The sequence below is a fragment of the Brachycentrus maculatus genome, unplaced genomic scaffold (assembly GCF_059751285.1).
Source record: "Brachycentrus maculatus isolate JH-2025_06_01 unplaced genomic scaffold, ASM5975128v1 h1tg000692l, whole genome shotgun sequence".
Classification (NCBI taxonomy): Eukaryota; Metazoa; Arthropoda; class Insecta; order Trichoptera; family Brachycentridae; genus Brachycentrus; species Brachycentrus maculatus.
The window spans coordinates 1,274-13,584 of NW_028281424.1; the positions used below are offsets into that span (position 1 = coordinate 1,274).

Below are 12,311 nucleotides of genomic sequence, written 5' to 3' on the forward strand. Positions count from 1 at the left end.
GTTAGGTTATGTTAAATTCTGATACCTTGAAGAAACCCATTTGACCAGGACGTTCTCAATGGCGGCCGTTGAGATGGGTTGGTTTGATTGCTCCTCCTCGTTGTCAGCTTCTCTTTGAGTTCCATCATGTTGCTGGACTACTAGTACTTGGCACTACAGTTGTCAGCTCTTCTTAGTGTTCTTCAACGAGCTCGTGCGCTGAACCACTCGAGTGTCCTCAGCTGCTTCTCCCTGCATCGGAATGCAGTCCGTGAGTGGCGTAATGGACGAACATAAATATCGCTGTGCGCAGCGTTTGTTATGCGAGGCATTACTGTAAATGAATAATAAAATAATTATGGTTTGAGAAAAAAAAATTGTATTTTAAGTTAATAATATAAATAAACAATTATATTAAAATTGGTGTAATGGTTACTGTATTTAGCTACCGTGTTGGAGGTCCTGGGTTCGATTCCCTTGTGAAAATAAATATAAGTGATTTTACACTCTAATATTTATTTAATTTCACCCTGGGCTGGTCCCTTAAGCGCAGGAGTGATCACCTTACATTCATGTAAGTATTGATCAAGATAACACTGCAACATATAAACGCGGTGTTATCTTGATCGTTAACACATGAAGGAAAGGTAATCAGCCGTCTGCATCAGGTATCAGTCCACTGCGATACCTGAAGCGTATCCTTGTGTATAAAAAATAAGAAATGAAGAAATTAGGATCAAAACCAGAATAGCTAAAAAAATTAAACGTCTGGTTTATAGTTGTTTGAGGCAATTTTTTCTAATTTAACAACAACAACAAAACTTTTGAATACCAAGATAAACGATATTTTTAAATCGGTGACTTTTACCGATGACTTTGATGGTCACCACTTTTACCGGCAACCCGATTCTCCGCAAATTGACGACCCTGGTCCTAGTTATATTGATATGTGAATGATTACAGCTCGACTAAACGAACGTGAACTTCAAAGACATCAGTTATACTTCATAAGGAACTGTCACGAGAGGTGGTATCATACATGATATAACTAGCAAAGGACATTGGTACCATAAACCAAGCTAGGACAACCCTCTTCTAGTGGAACGGAAGGTCTGCTGACGACTGTCAACAGTCCGGCTTTTGATGAGCAAATGTTGACAAGTTTCTGATTGGCCTACACTAGATCCCAGCCTCTTGTTCCCAACACAGATTAAAATATAACATCTTTTTATAGTTAGAAAAAGAAAAAAATCACTTAATGATCTTAAGATCATTTATAAACCTTGTTCATCATAATAAGCAAGGTAAAAATGATGCAACTCTAAACTGACCATTTACTTTGCCCTCAAAACGGGACATCTACCAATTTTTACGTAATAGTATATATTTTCAAGAAAACACATATTTTTTCAAAAAATTTTATGTTTTAATAAAAAGAAAAGGAATGTTGATTAAGAAAATAAGAGAAATAAATAATACGAATATGAAAAAATTATGTTGTTTTATATTTTTGTGATGAACAAATTTTCTTGAGTATTTTATAAATTTTATCAAGTGGGTTATATATATATATATATATATATATATATATATATATATATATATATATATATATATATATATATATATATATATATATATATATATATATATATATATATATATATATATATATATATATATATATATATATATATATATATATATATATATATATATATATATATATATATATATATATATATATATATATATATATATATATATATATATATATATATATATATATATATATATATATATATATATATATATATATATATATATATATATATATATATATATATATATATATATATATGGTAAATATGTATATTTATTTATGTATTGAAAAAGGGTGGCCAGTCTATTTTCGCTTTCTAAATGTTGGAGTCAAGAAAATAATGAGTTGTATCCGTTTTCATGGACTGTAGGTAAGTACTTGTTTTATATTTCTACTTTTTTAGACTATGATTTTTGTTATATACAGAATCTATGGTTAGGATTTGCTACAATTCGCTCCAATTCTTAAATCGAAAGCATTTCCTAGGACTGTAATTTATTACCGGTGTATCATTATGCCTAAAAACAAAAAACAAGATAGCGATTCGAGTGATAGCGATGAGGGACCTATTGATGTAAGACATGATTTTCCTTTTATTTAATTTTTAACCTCAACTTCCAATTTCCGAATTAAAGTATTACTATCGCATTAACGATTTCGGGATCTTCGTATATACCTTTTTATTTTTACCCATTTATATAAATAGGTTAAAACTTACATAGTTGCTCACGTTTGCTAAAAATTTATTTAACTCCAAATTGAGTTTTATTTATTCTGACAAATGAACGTATACGATGTCGAATTGTTACAAAATTCTGAAAAATTTTCAGAAAAATCCTCCTCCTTCCAAGAAAAGCAAAAGTGGAGTAAGTGGCGCTCGCACTGAGGACAAAGAACCCACGTGGGTGCTGCAGAAGAACAAGCTGGTGAAGGTGCGCGAGTTCAAGGGCAAGACGTACGTCGACATCCGTGAATTCTACGAAAAGGGAGGCGAGCTACTGCCCGGCAAGAAGGGCATCTCTCTCCCTGTGGACTTGTGGCACAAGTTGCTCAGCTTGAGCGACGAGATTAACCAAGCTATCCCTTCCTGAATGTTCACTCGTTCGCACTGAACTTCCGATTACTTGTATTACTATGCCTAAGCTGCAATTTCCTCGTACTTCTCACCTTGCTCAAATTAGAACTACTTTATACGATAACATTGAACACAAATAAGGGCCAAAAAGAGTTAAAAAATATACCAACTGCATGTCAAATACATATGTATTAGTGTAAAAGCACCAAACCGTTTGTAAATTAATGCGGTTATAGAAACCCATACAAATATTGGGGTCGAATGGTTAGCAAGGACACATTCAAACTGAGCTCTTTGATTTTAAATGAAGTTCTAGACATAATAAAATAAAGTATTTCCAGTAATCTGAGGAGAGTACATTGGATGATTTTTTTTCTTACATCAAAATCAACTAAATTTGCATTTAAAACTTAAGCACAGTAGGGCAATGGTATGTTCTTTTTGATTCAAATTAAAACCTAATCCATGGATATACCTGAATTAATAACATTTTAAAATAAAACGAGCATCATTATTTGAAAAAAGTTTATTACTTATTTCCCCAGTCACAAAAGAATACTCTTTCCATTTGAGACAACGAAGGTGCACTCTGGCTTGGACCTTTAGCAGTTTGTCATGCGGAGCACTTGGGACATGCGCCTCTTCTCCTCGCTGTGATGGTAACCCACACATCCACAGCTGGCCGCAAGTGCAGAAGCTCCTCACTCCGGCATACCGATCGGACACTGGAGTGTGGACTCGCAGTAGTGTGTGTGTGCGAACCGCTTGCACGCGCTGCATGCGTGCCGCTTCTCCTTGCTTTGTGATTCCATACGCGCACAGAGCTCCCGCACTCCTATTACGATGTTCCTTATGGCTCTGGAGAGCAGAACTGGATTTGAACTGGTATGTACATGTGCACTGGTTGCACGAGGGCCTTTCAGCAAATGACTGAAAACAATACACACAATTTAATTTTTGAAATCAACTGACAAATTAACTAAACTGTTGTAAAAAAAAATACAATAAAAATAATAGATTAGAACTGCAAACAGCGCTTCAAATACCCAATTACAAATAAAAATATATTTTTTATAAAGATACCAAAAATTATCTGAACATATACTGAAAATCCCAGTATGAGAGTTACAGTTAATAACTTGAATATTATACATTTTATGTGGAATGAAACCCACCACCAGCAACTCGCATAAATTTGTATATTCCATAACATGGAAATAAAAGTATTTGTATATACAGGTAGACCTTAACTTTCGCACATGATTGGTTCCTGAAAATGTATGCGAAAGTTAAATGATCGAAAGTAGAGGGATGTAAAAAAGAAATAATAAAAAACACCAAAAATTGTACTTTAAAATTTGTATTTATCAAAAATTACTAAGTACACATTGAATAAAAATTATATTTTCTTAATAAACTAGTCGAGAGTTAGTTGTATTTTACTATTACTATTCTTTTCTTCATAGTGTTCTGAAATATGAAGTAGCACTTCAGATATGTGTTCTCCATTGGGATCAAATTCTTCCATTAATTTTTATAATGTCCCGAGATGCCTAAAAGCTCTGTTCTTATTTTTTATTGTTAAGTTATTGATCTTTCTTCAGATTCTTCTTCCTCACTTTAAATTTGTATATTATTTTCATTCTCTTGTTGGTCCATAAGGAATTCATTAGTCGAGGGTTCAGAATGAGATCCAATTATCTCATTAATATCTTCACTGTTAACATCCAGTTTTACTTTGTTCATTAGGTGAACTATATCAAGTGTGATGGTTTCTGGAGTTTCATCAGAATTTATGAAATCACCCATCATTTTTGTCCATAGTTTCATTAACCTTTTATTATTGACTCTTTTATTTCAACCCATGCAGCATCTCCAATGTTGTTTATTGCGTTCCATATGTTATAATTCAGTACGTACATAACACTTTTCACAGAACGGACCCGGTTCATATACATTTCATAGTGTAAAAGGGAAACAACAGCACGAAAACAAAACATTTTTGCATAATTACCAACAATTTTTTTTAAATGTTCGAAATAGCAAATTGTGCAAAGTCGAATGTGCGAAAGATGCAAAAGATCCGCCTGTAGTGTATTACTGCGTTTGCCTAAAATACTGGAAGGGGTTTGATTGCCATGGAGGTCTAAAGAAATGAATTTTTTTACTCTTGATATTTATTTAATATTATTCTAAAATGTAAGGCTAGTTCCTTTGCCTTCATATAATTCTTCTGCTTTATCCATGTTCGCTCCCTAGGTGGAACATATGGCCAACACGAGACGTCTACGAGTCACTCTGTCACGCGCCATCTCCTTGGCTTCCTCCCAGGTCAGTCCGGCGTCTCGAAGTTCTGCTGAGTATAGTCGGTGAATGGTCGTCAGCGGCCTTCCGAGGCGCCGGAATCCTCAGGATTGGAAGGAGACATGAGGGGTTAATGCTCTCAGGTGGCATTCTAAGGACATGTCCCAACCATGTCCACCTCCTCCTCTTCAGGACTTCCAGTATGAGGGACTGTTGGGTTCTTCTTACATCGTCATTCCTGACGAAGTCATACCACTTTACACCCAGTATTCGACTTAGGCACCTATTTTCAAAACTTGCTAGTTTTTTGCTTTGAGCTTTGGTGAGGTGCCACGACTCACATCCGTACAGCAGCACTGTTACAATGCAGGCGTTAAAGAGAGACACTTGGTTTTTGTAGAGTAAAACAGTGAGTCCCAGACATTGCGCATTTTATTGAATATGGCTCCTTCCATTCTGAGCCGTACATTCAGTTCCTTCTGGACACTGCCATCCTCCACCATGAGTGTTCCAAGGTGTCGACTCGAACGAGCACTCGTCCCTCACAAGTAAGATGTTGATCTCGGTCCAAACAGGCGGAGTTGCACATGACTTTGATCTTTTTGGTATTCACCCTTAGGCCTAACCGAGCGGAGTTTATTTGGAGGGAGTCAATTATATCTTGCAGGGTTCTATTAGAACTGGATCATCTACATATTCTAAATAGCATAGTTTCTGAGCAGGACTCACTGCAATTCCTCGATCCGGTGGGATTGACATTCGAGGATGAAGTCGAACATGATGATGAAGATAAACAGGGCTAGTACACAGCCTTGCTTCACCCCAGTGGAGACTTCAAAGGGATCACTGCTCACATCATCTATTCTAACGCAGCATTCGCTGTTAGTAAGAAGTGCCCTGATAATGGCCGCAATTTTGACAGGAACTCTATATTCTTTTATGATATTTCTAAGAGAAGACCTTTGTGGACTGTCGAAAGCTTTCTCGTAATCTACAAAACAGCAGGCAAGGGCGGAGTTCCATTAGTTACGTTGCTGTAAAAAGCATCGTAAGCTATGTATATGGACTAGACTAGACTTTAGAGTTGTGTCCTTGGGACGTTGAAGGATGAAGGAGGGGGTGGGATAGGAGCTGTTTCTTATTTATCTTTATCAGTGGTAACATAGACATTAGTCATTAGGCTTTAGTCATTGTAATACTGTTAATTTATTTTAAGAAATAGTGGTATTTACCAAGTAAAACTTAAATTAAAAATATAGCTATTAGGTTGATGCATAAGTAACGTCATATTTTTACGTAGTCTGTGGTATATTTTTTTTACCAACTGTGTTTTGATGAGATGTCAAAAAATAATATGTGTTAACAAATGTTCATTTTTTTTTTAGCGAGCGTTTTGCCTAGAATTTTCACTCATGAATTACACGAAATTATAGATACTTTAAACATAAAGAGTAAATCCACTCACGAGTAGGCATAGGCTATAAGACTTAAAAAGTTGAAGCCTGAGTAGGTCATGATAAGCGGTGTTGCATAAGCCATAGCTAGATTTCAGAGTCAATTGGACGTTAAGTAATTTAAAAAAAAAAGTTTATTGTTGAGAGGATACAGGGCCCTTGTGAATTTTTAAAATATCAGAGAAAAGAGTGCATATTCGACACTTACTTTTTGAATTCCATAAAGGCCACAATGCAACTGAGGCAACCAAAAACATATGTGATGTGTACGGCACAGGTGCTATCGATGTTCTAAAATACCAGAGACATCGCATTGACGATGGGTATTGATCAATCTACGGTAGTGAGGCATCTGCGTCGTATTGGTACGGGTTCCAAGTACGACGTGTGGGTCCTGCACGAATGCTCACCCGCAAATCTGTTAGACCGAGTTACGACATGTGTTTCCTTGTCTGCGAGATAAAATCATGCGCCCTTTTTGCATCGGCTAGTGATGGAAGATGAAGAATGGGTTGTGTATAATAATAAAACAAGGAAGCGACACTGATCAGTCTATTGACTGCTGTTGGTAAGATGTATGGTCGAATCCTTATTGAAAGAGTGAGAACCATAACAAAGGACAAAGTGTGGGATGTCCAGAGTGGATTCATGAATGGGAGAGGATGTACGGATCAAATTTTTGCCGTGCGCAACATTACGGAAAAGATTTGGGCAAAAACCAAAAGGTTTTCTGTGCTTTTGTGGTTTTGCAGAAAGCGTATGACCGAGTTGATAGAACGAAGCTATGGAAGGTGTTATCTGAGTATGGGGTAAGCAGTAAACTTATCCAAGGCATTGCATCCTTGTACGAGGATAGCACTGCATGCATTAGGGTAAGTGGTTAATTTTCATCCTGGTTTACCATCTCTAAAGGTGTTAAACAGGGATGTGTAATGTCGCCGTGGCTGTTTAACCTATACATGGATAATTGCATGTAAGAAGTGAAAGATTTAAATGTTGGAGCTAGAATGAATAATTTGGCTGCCTGTTGCCTTTTGTATGCTGACGATGCTGTTCTTCTTGCCGATGGCGTTGGTGACAAAAGTGTATAATGTGTGCAAGGAAAGTGATTTATTGATGAATGTTAGCAAATCCAAAATTATGGTTTTGGAAAGAGATGAATGTAGATCTGAGTGTGAAATATTGGTAAATAGAGAGAGATTTTGGAACAGGTAGATGAATTTGTATATTTGGGTAGTATGTTTTCTAGGGATGGAAAGATTGATATAGACATAGAAAGGAGAGTGAATGCTGGGAATTAAGTGAATGGTGCACTGAAATCAGTTATAGCAAATAAAAACCTGGAAGTGAAACATGGAGTTGGCAAAAGAAGAATGAAAGTAGACTGAATGCAGTCGAAATGCGATCTCTCAGAAGAATGTGCGACAAAATGATGTATGATAGATGTTCGAATAGTGAATTAAGGAAGGAATGCAAAGCTGATATAAGCATTATCGATAAAATTAAGAAAGGTGTGTTGAGATGGTTTGGACATGTAGATCGAATGAGTGAGGAAAGAAGGTTAAAACAATGTATGAGGCGAATGTAATCAGAAAAAGGAGCAGAGGAAGACCGAGAAAAACATGGCACGATCAGGTATACCAAATACTTGAAAGTGGTCAGGTTAGAAGTCGTAATAATTGTCGGGTATGTATGAGGAAATGCATGGAACGTGAAAGAGGCGAAGAATGTTTGCAAAGACAGAGTGGTGTGGCGTTCTATTCTCTCTGCCTACCCCTGCGGAGAAGCGGCATGATGGTAAGTTAGTAAGTTAGTTAAGCGATACTGGACCAAGCCAGGACAAGTCCCATTAACTACTCCCAAAGCGGAACTTCCTGAAAAATTATTACGCTTTGTGTTTGGCGGCCCACTTAAACCAGCCTATGACGATCGTCAGCCCCGTAAATCCCCAGACTTCCATATTCTTCTTCATCTTTGATGAGATGTCAAAAAATAGTATGAATTCAATCACACTAGACACATTCTTTGTATCGAAACCCGAAAGTTTCTATTCCAATTGAATTAAAAAGTTTTCAGAAAGATGGAAAAAAGTCACATAAAATAATTGAAATTATGTTATTAACAAAATTAGTAAAATATATGCGAAAAAAGTATTTTTGTTTTCTTGAAAAAATATGATGTTATTTATGCATCAACCATTAGGTTTTTTATTGTCTCCGGCTTCCTGTTACTGGTTTTTATGCCCATTATGCTCCACAAATTTAAAAATTCAGGCTGTTTCCTGGAATTTTTTTTCATAGGCTATAGAAATGTCCAAAAGGCCTTTATGAATATTTACAAATATCGAACATAGTTAAACAGAAGAAAAAGTAAACCAGTAGAAAATAACACAAGGTGCATCAAAATATGTTTAGTATATATGTAGTAGTATAACATCCGATATATCAGCCTTAGGTATTCATTCTACTGAGAAAAGCCGATCCGTCGGATCTGACGTCATGATTTACAAAAAGTATAAGATACTTATAATTATTTAAGAAAGCATCACTAAATGACTCACACTTTAGTAACATACAAGCGCTTCTTAAAAGTCAGATAGTAACTGACTCGAAAAGCTACTGTAAATAAAAAGTAGATTTATGTGGATATCAATGTACGATTCCCAAAGGGTGAGTCTACGAAGGTAGGCCCTAACTAGCGACCGATGAATTGTCACAGTAAAATCGATCAGTAATGCGTTTCGTTTAGCAGTGTAAAAAAATCTTGAATTTACAAAGCTGGAAATATATCAATGTCGATACTCACTTTTAAGTGGCCTGTTTGAATAAAACTTGTGTTGCAAATTGCACAATCAAAGCGCTTGACGCCGGAACCAATCTTCTTGTCAGTAGAGAATACTGTCGGATATGAAAAGGCTTTTTTTACAAATATCGCAAATGCAACTTTTCTTTCCAGTATGTCGGTTTATATGCATCTTTTATGTTCTTCAACCACAAAATTCATTATAGCATATATTACAGACAAAAGGCTGGAAATAGAAAAACTAAATATTTATATAATGTGAAATGTGTCTGTCTCTATAATGTAATAGTTATAGTAAGTAGGTATGTAATAGTAAGTAGGACGCTTGGCTACCATGCTGGAGATTCCGGATTCGATTCACAGAGGGGTGAAAATAAATATATGAAAATTTTCAATCTAATATTTATTTAATAACACCCTAGAATCGTACCTGAATTGCGGGATTGATCGCTCTACCTCCATGTAATTTGCAATCAAAATAATGTTGATATGATGCTGTTAGGTTAGGTTAGGTTAAAATAATCTTAATATGATGCTGTTAGGTTAGGTTAGGTTAAAATAATGTTGATATGATTCTGATAGGTATGCGCCACTGGGTGAGGGTGAGGGTAAGGGTAAGGGTAAGGAGAAGAAAACATACAAAATACAATTTTACCTTCAGTCCATAATGCTGTCTCATAGGGCATCCAATCTATGCTGAACTTTAAATACTTTTTCACACTTGGAATGTTCCAATTGAGCCTTTGATATTAGAGTGCTAGTTCTACATTTTGTTTCTGTGTAAATAATTTTCCAGCCATCTTTTAATACATCCCTAAATAAAGGTAAAAAAATATATAAATAATATTTTGATACTTAAAAATAGTATTTAATTTTTTTATGATCACAGGTCAGGTGTTCTGGTATAAATTAAACTACCTGTTATTTAAAATGCACAATTTTGTTTTAATGATATGTTGCAGCGATATATCTTCACTAAATGTATCGGAACACACATCACATTTGGAGGATCCTTTGTGGGCATTTTGTTTACCAAAAATAATTTTCATAAACTATTGAAAATGTTCAATCATTTTCCCAATAATTATTAAAAATAACTACGACCCAATCAAAAATTGTTACCTTGTCCAGCTTGTAGCACTCTTTCTTCTGCAGAAGAGTCTTGAATATTTTTCATAACAATTATGTCCTGCGGAAGTGTTTGAACTTCCAAAGTATTAAAATTATTTTCTAAATCTTGGGATCATAAATAACAAGACAATTTAGTATTATCTTTATGGATAAAGTTATCTTCTAGAATGCAGCATCTATCTTCGGAAATGTGGAAATCAGGTGGTGAAGAAAGTTGTGGAATCAATTCAAACTTCATGTCGTACTTCATCTCAACTGTGCCGACTTCTTCTTTAATATTTTCTGCTGACTAAAAGCAAACATACCATCTTACAACACATACCATCAAGTCTATCAATATATACATGTATGAGTAAGCGATGTTACATTAAAAATCAAATAAAGCTATACATTTTATTAATATAATAAATATTATTGAGTCTCAAATTAAAATAAACTGAATTTTTTTCAGTCGAATTTAAGACTGCTGGCAAATATTACCTAAAATGAACTATGGAAAAGGAGCACTAAGTGAGAAAACGATATACCTCACCTGATCTACTAACCACATAATTGTTGGAAGATAATGCTTAGTCCACTAATATTTATCAATTAGCCAACTGTAAAAACCATTTAAGCAAACGCCTTACTGTCAAATTTTGTCAGACACATACCATTGTATATATTTGGTAGTGAACTTAACCTGACATATTAGTCGAAGGTTTCAAGTTCGATCATACCTTGTTCCTTTACTAAAATCTTATAGTAACCTGTGGAATATTAATCTGCCTCAGATGTTTGTCGGAACGAATACATTGTTGTATGAAGGAATAAAAAGTATTCAATAGAGTGACGCAATTTCTACAGAGGAAAGATAGTAAACTATCATTTTTTACAACATCTAATGTTGTACAATATGCAAATACGTCAGAAATACACGCTTGGAAAATATTGTGCAAATCATCAGAATCACAAACACGAGCGGCATAAGTTTCACATAAAATTATTAGATTATATTAACATTATGAATTTTTAAATTCATATACAAAAAACAGTGAATAATACAAGATTATTCATATGCTTTATTTAAACATCAACGATTCTTCAAAATGAGACCGACAAACACAAACAGCTGTAAGCGACACAAATAATCGGCTGTCAACTTGACAATTTTATCCATAGATAATAATAGTTTGTACTTTTTTTTCCATAGACCTGTGCTGCGTTTATCAATCGTAGACGATCACTTATGTGATCAATGTTATTGTTATCAATGTATATCGAAATAATACGATTTTTGACAAGTACTTAATATATTTTACAAAAAAATGCAAAATCAATTCTTTACATACTCTGTTACCAGCACATCCACTGTCTTTCTACTATTATGTCAGTGGTGCCCTACTGTAATCACACTTACTCATTACAGTACAAAATTAAAAATGTTTCACTATGCACCGACAATGTAGACCGACTATATATGCATTTTATAGATGTAGATATGACACTTAACTCTATTTCAAAATTTTCAGCACCAAAATTTTAACCTCGTGATACTCTCTTATCAGATATGGTAACATATTGAGTTCTCCGTAAAGACTACAAAAATAAACATCTGTACTTATTTATATTCTCTCCCTATTTCAGGCATATGGCGTTCTTGTACTTGGGAGTGTTCTTCTCTTCTACGTCTTATTCTTCATTGCTAAGGGTTTTGACCCTTGCAGAAGCAATGACTCTTCTCCAGTTATCCCTTGACTGTGCTGCACATAGCGCTCCAACCACTGAAGTGCCTTAATTTGATCGGTCCATCGTGTGGGGATCTTCCTCTCCCTCCCTTTCCCTCCAGGCTACTGATCACAGCCAATCGTTCCAGGCTATCCTCTTTGCCACGCGCAACGTGTTCAAAGAACTGGAGAATCCGTCGGGTACAGATATTGGCCAGAGTCAAGCCATCCAAGCGTAGTTCCTGGCGAATGGACTC

General features: G+C 35.2%; 2 protein-coding genes across 6 annotated transcripts; one reads left to right on the forward strand and one right to left on the reverse strand.

The window, feature by feature from the left end:
• Window positions 1–2,029: 2,029 nt before the first annotated feature.
• Ssb-c31a (single stranded-binding protein c31A) lies at window positions 2,030–3,181 on the forward strand. Its single transcript, XM_088274589.1, has 2 exons — window positions 2,030–2,156; window positions 2,413–3,181. Exons 1-2 carry the CDS (start codon window positions 2,097–2,099, stop codon window positions 2,671–2,673), a joined length of 321 nt encoding a protein of 106 aa, XP_088130715.1. The 5' UTR covers window positions 2,030–2,096; the 3' UTR covers window positions 2,674–3,181.
• On the reverse strand, window positions 3,138–11,511 carry LOC148300564 (uncharacterized). Of its 5 annotated transcripts, none has more exons than XM_088274587.1 (5): window positions 10,881–11,487; window positions 10,340–10,637; window positions 9,873–10,031; window positions 9,221–9,312; window positions 3,138–3,587 (listed from the first exon to the last, which is right to left on the reverse strand). In XM_088274587.1, exons 3-5 carry the CDS (start codon window positions 9,901–9,903, stop codon window positions 3,138–3,140), a joined length of 573 nt encoding a protein of 190 aa, XP_088130713.1. In that variant the 5' UTR covers window positions 9,904–10,031; window positions 10,340–10,637; window positions 10,881–11,487. The 5 variants fall into 5 exon arrangements, 2 of the variants coding, with proteins under 2 accessions (XP_088130713.1, XP_088130714.1); XR_015838922.1 differs by having other exon boundaries at window positions 3,168–3,587; window positions 9,221–9,443; window positions 11,098–11,511; XR_015838921.1 differs by having other exon boundaries at window positions 3,168–3,587; window positions 9,221–9,443; window positions 10,894–11,511.
• Window positions 11,512–12,311: the final 800 nt, after the last annotated feature.

Coding starts and splice junctions, on each gene's coding strand:
- Ssb-c31a (XM_088274589.1), top strand. CDS start 2,097: ATGCCTAAAAACAAAAAACAAGATAGCGATTCGAGTGATAGCGATGAG. Junction 2,157..2,412: donor GCGATGAGGGACCTATTGAT/GTAAGACATGAT, acceptor AAAAATTTTCAG/AAAAATCCTCCTCCTTCCAA.
- LOC148300564 (XM_088274587.1), bottom strand. CDS start 9,903: ATGCCCTATGAGACAGCATTATGGACTGAAG. Junction 9,313..9,872: donor GACAGCATTATGGACTGAAG/GTAAAATTGTAT, acceptor CATATCCGACAG/TATTCTCTACTGACAAGAAG. Junction 3,588..9,220: donor TTCAAACAGGCCACTTAAAA/GTGAGTATCGAC, acceptor TATTGTTTTCAG/TCATTTGCTGAAAGGCCCTC.